General features: G+C 26.6%; 1 protein-coding gene across 18 annotated transcripts in view; it reads right to left on the bottom strand.

The window, feature by feature from the left end:
* LOC119678753 (tropomyosin-2) overlaps window positions 1–13,865 on the bottom strand; it is a 47,192-nt gene that overhangs the window by 16,983 nt on the left and 16,344 nt on the right. For 9 of the 18 annotated variants that reach the window (XM_038090784.1, XM_038090790.1, XM_038090780.1 and 6 more), the window contains 2 exons: window positions 5,374–5,507; window positions 3,084–3,201 (listed from right to left, as the gene is read on the bottom strand). In XM_038090784.1, the coding sequence (XP_037946712.1) occupies window positions 3,084–3,201; window positions 5,374–5,507 (252 nt within the window). Of the gene's footprint in view, window positions 1–3,083; window positions 3,202–5,008; window positions 5,127–5,373; window positions 5,508–11,644; window positions 12,350–13,865 lie in introns of those variants that run through there. The other 9 variants (XM_038090787.1, XM_038090788.1, XM_038090792.1 and 6 more) reach the window with 2 other exon arrangements.

Below are 13,865 nucleotides of genomic sequence, written 5' to 3'. Positions count from 1 at the left end.
ATTTTTGTGAAATGGTGAAAACACTGAATTCAGTATTCAGTTAGTTGAATATTGAAAACTTTACAGGGAAAAGAAGAAGTATTTGTCAACTTTTACGAGTATCTATATTGCTTTTGGGTAAACATAAGATAAGAAGTCGCATTATAAATAAAAAAATAAATTTTTCTTGCTTTTCAATTTACTTGAAATACTCGTAAGTTGTCGACTTTACGATAATTTAAATTGATTTTTTTTATTTATAAAAATTTATGTACATATGACGCTAAAAGCTCATCATAAATATATAGCAAATCTATGACAAAATGACGTCCGCGAAAGTTTAACTTTTAAATGGGCTAAAATAACAAAATGATAAGTTTATAAGTAGATTTCTTTTGCTTTTCTTTACGTCTTTGAGGTTTTTATCAAACGAAGCTTCGTTCATTGATATAGTCTCGGCCTTATCAATAAAACTTTACTAGAAGCCATTACAAAATACTTTTAGTGTGGACTGTATTGTATTTCTTTTCACCACACACTTTTTTAATTAAACAGGTTTAATTTGTATTTCTATGATCTAATGAAATAAACTCGTAATAGGATAATTTCCTTGTAACAATTTTCGACTTGATAATTTTAAAAGGTATCTATGACACGATAACTATATAAGATATCTTCATTCTTAAGGGTGGGATGAGTGCCGACATTTTCAATTTTCTGTATCTAGCCTAACAACTATAAATTAACCATAAGTGTCATATATAATTATATGCTTGTTCGTCTCGCCATAATTTTGACTATACCGGGGCTTCGAACCAGAATTTAACCGAACACTGAAGAACCGCAAAATATTTCGATATATTCATTTAACATTGTACGTTCAGTACTTGCTATGTTCAAACTTTAATCAACCACAGTAAAATATTAAAAAATATTTTTTATTTGTTTTATATACAAAAAATTTTTTGTTGTTTAACAAATAAGTTAATTATGCTTTCTTAAACATATAAAAAAGTATTTAATCTTTAAAAGAAAATTAACTTCTACATTAAATTATATAAAAAAAACATTCGTTCGGAAGTGAACCAAAAACCGATAATTTTGCCGTAGCGAAAACCGAGACCAAATCAATATATTTTTTTTACTAATTATATCGGAATTAAAAAATATCCGGTTCAAAGCCTTAGTTACAACGGAATGCAGATAAGTATAATATGTGTCATTTAGGAAAACCTGCAATTATATAGTATTCTCTTAGATGTATTTATTATAAAGTTAACAATATTACAAAGGATAACGAAAGAATTAATAATAATAATCGCTACCAGTTATTATTTTTAATAGACTCATATCAAGGGCTCAAATCAAACGTTATGACTTTACACGAATAAATTATTTTTGTTGGAAAAATTTATAACCAACAACTCTAATAAATCATGTTATGGATGGATATACTTTCTATAATTCTTGTCATGTTTAAATATTAACGAGAAAGCATATTGTGCATATCTAAACATTTGAATATACATTCTTTTTCAAATCATTTGAATTCACTATTAAATGAGTAACACCATAATGGCGTTCTTCCTTATTTAATCCTTTATATGAATTTCTATTTTTTACATGGACAAATTATTTTAAAAACAAATTCATTTCTGTTTCCTTAAGCTAATAAATGCTCCAGTTGCTCCATAGTATTTATTTAAAAAGACTTTTTTTTTAATGTTCTTGCTTTGGATATATATTTAAACTTTATTTGAAATATTTCTTTTATACCATAAAAAATATGTTTATAAGAAAATTATAAAAACATTTCACATTTTACATTTTACAAAACTTTTAAATAATTAACTATTTAATTTTTAATTAAAAAAAAATCAAAATTATATGTTAGTTGCTTTTTTATAATAAAAATAAATATGAAAAATTGATTTGTATCTAAAAATCATTTGCAAGATGATAAATTATTTTGAATTAAACAAAATATAGAAAATGAAATTGGTTTCAACTGGCCAAACAGCAATCGACCCAAATATAGTTAATACAAAAATATTTATTAACGATAAATATTGCTGTTATAATTGACTTTTATTTAAATATTGTTACTGTATTAAATGTTAACGTTAAATATTAAAAAAAATTTTTACTTATTACTTATTTGTTTATAAGTTTTAAGGCTCAATAACAAGTTTATGACGTTTTAAACGCTGCAAAATTTCATTTGAATAAAGTTTGTTCTTTCAAAAATTGCTTACATCGCATTTCATTATTTTTTATATTTTATATGAATTTATTAGATATATTATCTATCCTACATTCAAAAGAAAAACTCTTAAAAATTTATAAAAGTACTGGTTATTGGAAACTTATATAGTGCGGTATACATTATACATTATACATTATATTAACAGATATACTTTTTATAGCTATATGGTATATAGCTTCACTTATATTTTACAAGTATTTATACAATCAACTTGACCTGTTAGTGTAAATATCTTAAATATATGTATATTTATTAATCTAACTATAGCAATAGCAGCACAAGTTTTACTTAATAACTTTTTGATATTGTTTCAACAATTTTATATAGGTATTTCTAAAGACTCTAGAAATTCACCAATTTCATATAATTTCATATATCAGTTTTTTAAGCATCAACGCTTATTTTTTACATACATTGCATATTTTTTCTCATTTGACTAATTAACATATATATCATATGTACATTATTATCATGAGCATATCCCATAGATTAATTTAATCAATGCAAGCCTAGGGCAAAAGTGCGTGTTAATATGGATGGTAAGACAATATTGATATTGGTATGCGTTAAGATAGAATCAAGTTATTAGAGTTGGATTTGATGTTGTTGTAGAAGTGTCATTTGTAATTTCTATTGTTCCAACAGTTGCATTTTGCATAATGTTAGTAACTGTGTTATTAGCTGTTTCAATTACTTCGGTTTTAGTGGCATTTGTTCTTTGAGTGTGATCATCTGCATTGTTAGTGGGATTAATATTAATATTTGCTTTTGTGGTGTTTTCAAAGGATGAAGCAGATTCAGCGATAGACTTAATTGCTAAATTATTTAATTGTTGCACCTCATCGTATTTCTTGTCAGCCTCCTCAGCAAGGAAACGTGCTTCCTTCAATTGATTCTCAAGGGCGTCCATACGTTCTTCATCAGAGAGGGCGCGATTCTCAAGAATCTTGCGTGCACTATATATGTTATGTGTTTGCCCATAGAAGACATGTCAAGAAGCAGGAGATGAGTTTTATGTTGTTCCATCGTTTTCATCAGCATCATCAGTGATTGGTTGGTTGATTAATTATTTGTTTATTTGTTATGTTCGACAATATCGTTGAAATTTGACATGTTATAGATATTACACACACAAGGGGTTGTAATAATCAACATTTATTCATTAGCATATTAACAAAATGTGTTGTTTAGTTTTTTTAAATCCCAATTGTTGACAGTTGATAAGATTTTGTGAAAAAACGAGAAATTGTTTTGTTTGTTGTTATGTCATTTTTTTGTTATTAATCATTTTAATTTAAAAAAAATTTATACGCATATTTTTTAATAGTAATTTAAAGTACTTAAAACATTACTATGCTAAATGTTAGGTGTATAACTATAAGAAAAATTTTTTTATTGCTATCTTGTTTAAAACATTATGCAATTTATTTGTATTAGAAATAAAATTTAAATGAGATAGTAAAAAATCTATGAAGTTGGGTTAAAATTGTATATACATATTAAAAAATTTATCAAATTTATATCAGTAACTTTTCTTAATACCCTAAACTAAAGAATATGTAAATATTTTGAAAAACACCTCCACAATATTATGCGCTTATAATATGTTTGGTAAATAATCTAGTCATGCATAATGAATTATTTTTTATGGCGAAATTATATACTACTGAAGTTTGAGATATATAATGGATTTTAGGTAAAGTGTGATAGGTCACATAAGGTTTGGTTAGGACGGCTATGTCCAGAAAGATGATCCACAATAGACCAGTAAGTCTATTATTTATATTCTAGCGTTTGATATATCATTGCGCTGAAAAACGTTTGTTTTTTAATTATGCAGTGTATTAATAGATAAGTTTGCTTAAGATAGATGTCAAAGGGCTTTACGTTAAAGTAGTCATTTACTTAGATACCTATATATTTGTTTGATAGAAATAGATATTGTACATTGTATTTAAGTTCGATTGGAGTAGTAGAATGTAGCATATATTAAATACATACTACTCATGTATTTAATATATGCTGTAACATTTATTTACATTATTTCATAAAACATTTTAAATACAAAAATCTTAGAATTTATTAAGTTATATGATTATTCTTTTAAATCTCGGTGTATTTGGACTAATTGTAATAAAACACAATATTTTATTTTGTAATGGGTGTATCCATTTGTTATATATTAAAGATTCATGAGAGTGCTATTGTTGAAAGTGCAACAATAATATCATCAATAGCATTTGTTTTAGATTCATGAATGTTTAACGATTAGGTAAATTTAATTCATAACTATATGAAAATGTATTAAGTACTTTCAATTTTTAAAAAATGTAAATTTAAAAATCTTTTACCAAAAAAATATGCGTATTGCGTTTATCATATAAAAACATTTAAAAGTGAAATATACGTAACTTAAAACTACATCATTTACACATAGTTTACATATAGATACTTGTGTGTAGATATACTTATATAATAATTATTACTAAATACAATTATATTCATAAAATACTATTTACTAAACTATAATGACTTACAATAATAAATTGTATATTATAAAAAATTCACGTGGAGCAATAAAAAAATGTCTTACAGAACCGTCGAAAAGAGAGCATTACCCACAATTAACTAAAACTTTTTTAAATAAAAAAAAACAAATTAAGCGAAATAAAATATACCAAGAAATCTCTAAAATCATGCCTATTTCCCTAATACCCTGCATTTTTTTAATATCAAAGAATATTGAGCTCGAATTTTGTATACCTCTTCATATTTTTTATCAGCTTCTTCTGCAATTAATTTTGCTTGTGCTAATTGGGCTTCCAAAATAGCTACCCTGTCATCTTCCATATTTGTGCGATTTTCAAGCGCTTTTCGTATCCTGCATTAAATATCAATTAACATAAATACATTTCGCGCATTATCATAACACTCGATTTTATCATCATTTTTTAACAAACCAAATTTTTGTTTCTTTAAATAAATACTTATAAAATTTCATATCAAAAAAAGACTAAAGAAATTAATTATATAAAAATTAATTAAATATAAATAAGTTCAAATACATAATATAATGAAAATCAAAAGAAAAATACTTCAGTACAATTCGCAATTGAAGTAATACTAACCGTTCACTTTCATCAGCAGCTTGGGAAGCTTCGGAGAGCTTAGCTGTGGCTGATCCAAGACGTTCTTCTGAACGCTCTAGGTCTTCTTCGAGCAATTGAATGCGACGGTTTAATGCAGCAACTTCAGATTCGGCCTAAAATTTTATCAGTGCAAAAATTTGTATAAAGTATTTGTTTCAATAATAATAACTTAAATTACTAAAAATTATGAAATACTCGAAGATATATTTACTTAATATTAAGTAATTGCTCCACAGGTACTATATTATATTTCTAAACCAGCTATTCTAAACTAAACAAAATGGAAGCCCAATATTTCAACTATAACTTAAATCAATAATTTATGCTTTAACTACAATATGTTAGGTATGCTCTCTTTATAATTTCCATTAAGTAAATGGAGATATAATTTCACATCATCGTTTCGTCAATTCAAATCCAGTAGCTGAAAATATAAGCAATATTCTTGTGTTCTTTTGTCCTTATGTTCTAACATATGCAAACATTTTCTACTTAATATTTAGCTGAAGATGACTGATTTTCTATACATAGCATAAACTTTTCTGCAATTTACTATATACATATCTGTTAATCTGATAGTCTATTACACCAAATTACCAAGAAAAACAAAAAACGTGAAAACTGAATACCCATATATTAATAAAAACATAACATAAGAACGCAACTTCAGTAGATTGAAGATGATAGAAGTTCAAATGGAATAATACAAACTTTTTGTTTGAAACTTAAAAATAATATTGGTATATTGTTTAAGAACATTATTCGTACGATTCATACAATTCTTTAGAGATTTGCTAGTGCAGTTTAGTTGAAACAATATAACATAAATTAAGGAAAGATGAAAACAAAACGGTGGAAAAACATATATTAAACAACGACAAAGAAATGTGTTTATTACCTTATGTAAATAAATTTCTGAATAAAGCTTCAGAAATGGAAAAGTCTAAACAAAGATTGAAGAACTTTGTTTGCTTTAGAAAATAAAACAGAAAGTAGTATTTTTTATATTACAAATTCTGCTTATTTTCGACTCACTTTAATTAGTTCAACAATTTTGGTCGATGTTGAACTCTTTTACAATATAAAAGTGATCTGTCGGTCATTTTTGCAGATAAACTAGTAAAATCTTTTAATATTAATTATCGAAATTAATGTTCTTTAATTAAAAAAATCACCATAACAGAAATAATTATAACAAAAATATTTATAGTATTATCATCTACCTACACTCATTAAACATTGCTTAAGTACATGAATATTTATCTTTCTTATCCAGTTAAAAGCATAATATCTGTAAAGGAATATTTCAAATTATTTAAATCTTGCTATTAAGGAGCAACTATTAAAGTTGCTCAGCTTACAGGGTACTTCTAGGGTTTCTACCATAGAAAAAAATTTGCTAATATTATCGTTAAAGCACATAACACGAAAGGAATTACAAGACGAACACATGGATTGGAATGTGCATGTATTGGTATTATTTATGACTGAGAATGGATTAAGGGATGAATGGGATTTTGTTCAAATTGATCAGTCATTATACCATTTGTAATTTTGAAACCAGTGGAACAAATGAACGATTTGGCGCAGTTTTAATGAATATGTATAGAATATTGTGCTATATACTCTTAACAGTAGTAATCAACTGACGATTATTATGATAAGCTCTATAACAGGAATAGACCAATAATGAAATATAGAAATTGGAAGGAATTTATTACAATTCTATGAGAAGAAAAAGTAAAAAAACATCTAGCTAATTTAAGTTTTATCAAAGTAAAAACTTATACAACACATACAGATAGTGTGACCAACATAAGAATAACAACTTTTTTCACTGAGAATTTTCTTTAATAATATAACATATATTTTGTTGCAATAAAAAATCAGTAAACACAAAAATACTTGAAAGTAGTTCAAATACTAATAAATGACCTCAATAGATTTGATTACACCCATGTGTCAAAAGCAGTTAAAGCACACTTGAATTTATTTATTTTTTACGGAGAAATGAAGATGACTATATGGTGAGGATAAATTATATTCTAATATTCTACTTGGTTTGTTTTCTGGATAAGACCTTATACAAGGTCTTAGAATGTTATTAATTGATTTAAGTGAATATTTACTTTATAATATTTATAAATATATACATCAATATTTCAAATGTCATTAACATTGCAAATACCTCCATCTAGTTTCCATTTCATACAATTAGCTTACAAAATACTGTGCAGACAGATAAGCAGATACTTTTGACTCCATAAACACTACCTGACCGCCCGCCTGCCTGCCTGCCTGCCTTCACTAAGAATACAAAAAAATGTCAGGATATTCAAAATTTATGACATCAGCACAGAAGTACTTCATTTCTTAGAAGTCAAACGCCCTCAGCAACAACGATAAGAATAATAACGATAACATAAATAAAACAAAACTTATATAAAAACTTATAGTTTTCTTAATAAAACTTTTAATAGAATTTTAACACTTTTAACACTCTAGTTGTAAAAATTTATAATTGTTTTAGTTTTACGAACAAACAGGGAACAGAAAGCATTTAAAGAGGGAGCAGCGAGTAGAGCGCGGCGAAGTTTTTTCAAATTTGGATACGATTGTATGCTATTTTATGCGATATTTTCCCCCATTTTCAGTTACATTTGGGCATTTTTGTTTTTGCTTTGTTCTGTACATTTCTCGTTGTTGTTTTTTAATCCATAATCCAAAAATTTTACGATATAAAAATTGTATGAACTCAGGCTTACGTCACCGACAAACATAAGCGAAATCATAAAAATAGTAGCAGATAAAAGCTAAAATTAAATATGAAAGAGGGAATAACCACAACCCGAGCAATATTAAGAGAAACTGAATAGAAAGATAACAAAGGAAGAGTCATGAAAGTCAAATTCCAAAATTGGGTAAAATAAAACAACACCACATATGTATATAAAAGAAATTATAATGAAAAAACGTTGAGCGCAAAATCTGAAATCGCTTGAAATATTTTAGAGAAAGAATAACAAAATATGCCAACATACTGCACTGCACAGCACAGCACAGCACAGCCAGAATACAAAATCTCCAAATTCGGATTAACCTCGTTACTAATGAATTTATGTTGGACAAGTTAAAAAAACAACAAAAAAAAGAAAAAAATAAAAATATGGTTAAACAATTTCAAGCTTACGTGTTTCGTTCAAAATGTGAGAGGCGCTTGAAATACAAAAAAAAAAAATTTCGTTTTTTTTTGCTTTTTTATTTTTTAACGCTTTCAAATTCAAGATAAAGTTTTGCAATATGGCGTTTAAGATAACATAAAAAAAGCATAAAAGCAAAAAAACTGATGAAAATAAATTGTAAAAAGTAAAATTATGTATGAAGAAAATAACTGAAATTGCTAAAAGCTTAGTCACACCTTAATTCATTTACTATTTTTTCGCTTTGCATGACATTGAATTGTTGTTGTTGTTGCAGTTATTGTTGTTGTCAATGGTGACAATGACATGACAAAACAGTTGGCACTAAACAACCGTCTGTCTGATGTTCTTTCATACACTATTTTCATTAACATTGGATGTCATATATGTATATGTACGAGTATTTGCATGAAAAGGTAATAATTAATTTAAAACTGTGAAAATTTAAGCATGAATTCAACATGAAATATAAATAGCTCATGTTTATAGAATACATAATCTATTCTCTTTTTAGAATAAATAAAGTTAATTACATGGCCACATTGTCAAAATTTCATTGAACTTGCAAATTCATTAAAAAAAACCATTTACATCATATACTAAAATTATTGAGTCCGACATAGGGCATAGAATGTGTCTTTTTTTTAATATATGTTAGGCTTACAAGTACAAGTTGTAACAATTTTGTCTTAATAAATGCTAACTAACAACATTAAAAACACAAAATAAAAATGAAACAAATTTAATGAAATAATATAATTAAAAAAATAGGTATTTAAAAGAAAAGTTGTTTGTTAGCAAGCAAAAGCGATATGCGAAAATATCAGCCTTTCTGTACAGATATATAAATATTATATTAATTAGTTTATTAACAACTTTCTTGTCTTGAAATAGTGGTGAACGTATAGACTCTGTCAACGCCTTTCTAAAATACCGATTCCGAAATACGATTTAGCGTTAATAATAAAGAACACCAAAGTAAAAATTCTCAACCTAATATATAAATTTATTTAAAGTAATTAATTTAAATAATAAAATTATCTTTAGGTACAAAAAAAATAGATGAAATCTTAAAAATGTTTGGAAGAAAATATGTAATTATTTTTAAAAGAACAAATAAACAGTAACAAGCATAATACACAAAATAAATCTAATATCATCAAATATAAATATATGTCACCTACTAAATTACATGGCTACTCATGGAGGAGTAGATTTAAAACACTACCCGCACTCCCCCTCTCTTCTATATCTCTCACAAATTTCGTTAACTTGCTTTTTTTTCCTTAACTTACATTCCAAGGTCTAATTTTTTTTTAGTGATGGTTATCAATGTCAACAAGGAACTGCAGTAAATTAAAGTATGCCAATCTATAAGATATATGCAATAATTTTGTTTTTTTTGTTGCTGACAACTTTGTAGATAATTGCTGTATATCTAAAATATGTTAGTTTATCTTACTAATGCAATCAATTTTTATGGATGATATAATAAAAATGTAATCCAAAATCATTATTTGGAAAATAATGCTATATTCAAATTTTAGATTACTCTAAGCGGGTTGGTTTTTAAAATATCAAATAATTAATGAAGGCATTCTAGGATCCCAATACATGCCATTGTCGATACATGTCAATAGTCGAAAGATAACATACGTTTAAGAGGCAATTTTAAAATCGCAAAAAAGCGATATAAGTAAAGTGTCGTCTCAATTAAAAATATAAACGCAGAGAATTAAACATAAACCGGAGAAGTAAATAAAAAGTATTATGCGTAAGGATTATATTGATTGGCTCTCATTAATAAATCAAAATCGAAATAAAATAGTAGAATTAAATGCTTTGCTATATGTGTTATTATTTACTTTCTGCATTAAAATGTGTAAAGAATTTATTCGCACGAATTTACACTATTTTTTGATAAATGACATACATATGTACAATAAAAATATGTCCCATCAAAAAATTTATATGTACTCGTATGAATTTTGTGTAATAATGAACCATTGACTTGCTATGCAAATTTGACAACACAAACGTTTTAAACCGTTAAGAATTTTTGTATGATGTCATACCAGCTAGCAACAAATTTTAAACAAATCAAACCATTTGTAGCAATAACAAATATACAGTTAAAGTAGATCAGATTTCTGTAGATTATATGTATGTGGCAACGAACGTGAAATAAATGAATGGATTCCAATGGACGCCGTGAACCATAAAAAATTTCCACTAAATTTTATGAAGTGTAATTTATTCAAAAATAAGAGATTTTTTTTTGCTGCTGCACTCTGAATTTAATTTATCGTATTAAGTGATGTTTACAATACAACAAAAGTATTTTTTGCTGATCATGAAAATTTTGGTTTTTTTTAATTAGTTCAAAATAAGAAAATAAGTTTGCTGGTAGAATTATTTCATACTTAAGATTTATGCTATAAAAACGACAACATAAATTCTTATTCCAAGTAGTTTTTAAGAAAACTTAATTATCAATTACAAGTTTAATTTTAATTGTAAGGGCAGTGATTGAGTTCTCATATAAATTGAACTGATATTAATTATTAAACTTTGGTCTAAAGGAAAATGGCGCATTTGACCAAAATTTTAAATACAATAAAATTTTGAAAGAACCACAATAACTAATTTATTTTTCGGCTGTTGTGGATCTGGATCTTTTTACGAAAATAACGAAATATTGTTATAAATTCATATATTAACGTGAAGTGTAGACAAAAATACACTCATTATTGCAGTCACTCAAATTAATTGAAAACATTAATTATTTTCATAGGAGAGTCATCCTTTTCGCACGCACATCAATTACCGTAGCAACAAAAATGACATAAGAAAATGTGCCGAAAAAATGTAAGCATTTAGTACACAAAAATTAAATGATTTTTTAATAAATTCTAACTTCTATCAATTATCTATTTACACAAATTAAATCAACTGCTATTTAAGACCTGTGGAGCACCTGTTCGATAACGAACATATAAAGCATATGACAAGAATCATAGTCGGCATGATTAACCAACTTGGAAACTTACTTCTTCGCGTCGAACCACTTCTAATTGCAAACGTTTGTGGTACTCATCACATTCATCCTTAAACTTCTCCATTTCTTCTTTGGTTTGACGCATTTTCTTCTTGAGCACATCTAGAAGAGTGCCTTGTGGAATGTTGGTGGTCATTTTTGACAGGTTGTTTTTTAAAATACTTCAACAAAAATAAAAAAAACTCTAATATGCAAAATTTAGTTTACGACTCTTTATTTCTTTGTTACTAAGTCGAAGCACACTTATATGTATTAATTTAATTTTTATCTATTACTCTTTAATTTTAACCACAATACAAAAACAATTATTGTTTCAGGCACCAAACTTAAATTTTATACACTAAAAATACGACTCAAAATGACGACGACAAACACGAAGTGCGGAAAATACGAATGTGAAAGAAACCACCGGTTTTTCTGCTTAACGAACGCAAGGTGGTGGCTTAAGATATTTAAAGCACTTTATTTTTAATGAAAGAATGTGTAATTGATTCTTTAAAACAAAATTTTACAAATACTTCACAACACCCAAGTAAAACAAAAATTTTAACTATTTTAGCAAATCCAAACACAAATTCTTCTTCCAACTTCAACACGTCTTAAACTATTCCCAACAGCACTGAGCGAACCGTAAAATTAAATTAAAATTTTTAAATTCGTTACAAGCGGCACCGATTACGATTACGTTAACAAGCTGTTTGTATCAAATGTAACTCAAACATGAGAGTTAGGAGAGCCTCGCCTTATTTAACAACTCAGTTCATTTAATAATGTACAAAATCGAACTTTGCACTGAATGTAGTTAGAGTGAAAAAGAGATAAAGATAGTTAACAGTATAGTTGAGAGGCAACTAATATCAAAAAAGTGCTCAAACAGAAAGTATAACAAAAAGTATAACAAAAATTAAAAAATTTTAAAATGTTGGGATTAAAGATTTTGTATGATGCCACAGCCACTGTGTGCTTACAGTGAAATGCTAACCTATATCTATATTGTTATATTGTTTAAATGTTTTCATCTGAGTTATTAGTTCATTTAGAGTACATATAAAAAAATTGCGAGAAGTAAAAAAGAAATGGGATGTATTTTGGGCGCATTTGTCTTATCAAAAAAATGCAATCACTAAAATAGAAATATAATTTGTATGAGTTGATCGGCGGCATATGCCTTCTAGGAAATTCATTAAATGCTGCGAAATAATATTAAAGAATAGTCGATAAGAATTATGAGTAAGCAATGCTTGTTTTGTTAAATGACGTGACTCTAAAAAATTTATAAATATTATAAAAAATATTATTTTCAAGTTGACAGTTATAGGTAATTTGAGCAAAAACTACGGAGCTATGGAGATAAGAGACTGCCACGAAATACACTTGAACAAACAAATGCAAATAAACACCACATACGAGAAGCACAAACGTTCAAATCGATAAAGAATAAAAGTCAATTTATGAAGTTACAATTATTTTTGTAATACAAATCAATTATTTGTGTATATAATTGCGCAATTATGCATGCTGAATAATAATCACAAATAGTTTTATCAACATACATATAGGTATGTAGTACATACCTATATGTATGTACGTACTTTTATAAAATAAAAATATGTAAATGTGGCGCATGTACCTAATGAAAACAAACTTAAAGTAGGGTTTGCGAATTATTATAAGGAAGTTTTTAAAAATACATTATGATATATTTTAATTATGATGCATTTTTATGTAATATCAGTTTGCCATGTATGTATTATATTTCATGAAACACATATCCATGACATATGTATATGCTTTCATATTTGATGCATTACTAAAGGTATATTATAAAATTACTAAGTAAAATGAATAGAAAATAGGACCGTTACGCCATAGTTCCTTAATCTTATATAGTGCATACCACATAATACATATTACAACTAAGTGAAATAAAACCGGGTATAAATTCAATATATTAAATTTCCAATTCTTACAGGATGCTATAAAAGGTAATATAATATTTAGGTATTCAACACTACATACAGAGAAGGGATACAATTGGTTTTCTAACCCTATAAATCATAGAGATTTTAACGAAGGCACACTTTATTATATGACGAACTATGATTTCCTTTTAGATTGTTCACCATATTGAGTGTTGCCATAATGCCATAATGCCATAATGCCACAATGCCATAAAAATAGTAAATAAATTTACACTTTGGCAATGAAAAGAA

The sequence above is a fragment of the Teleopsis dalmanni genome, chromosome 2 (assembly GCF_002237135.1).
Source record: "Teleopsis dalmanni isolate 2A chromosome 2, ASM223713v2, whole genome shotgun sequence".
NCBI lineage: Eukaryota > Metazoa > Arthropoda > Insecta > Diptera > Diopsidae > Teleopsis > Teleopsis dalmanni.
This window is presented reverse-complemented; position numbering and strand designations above follow the sequence as displayed.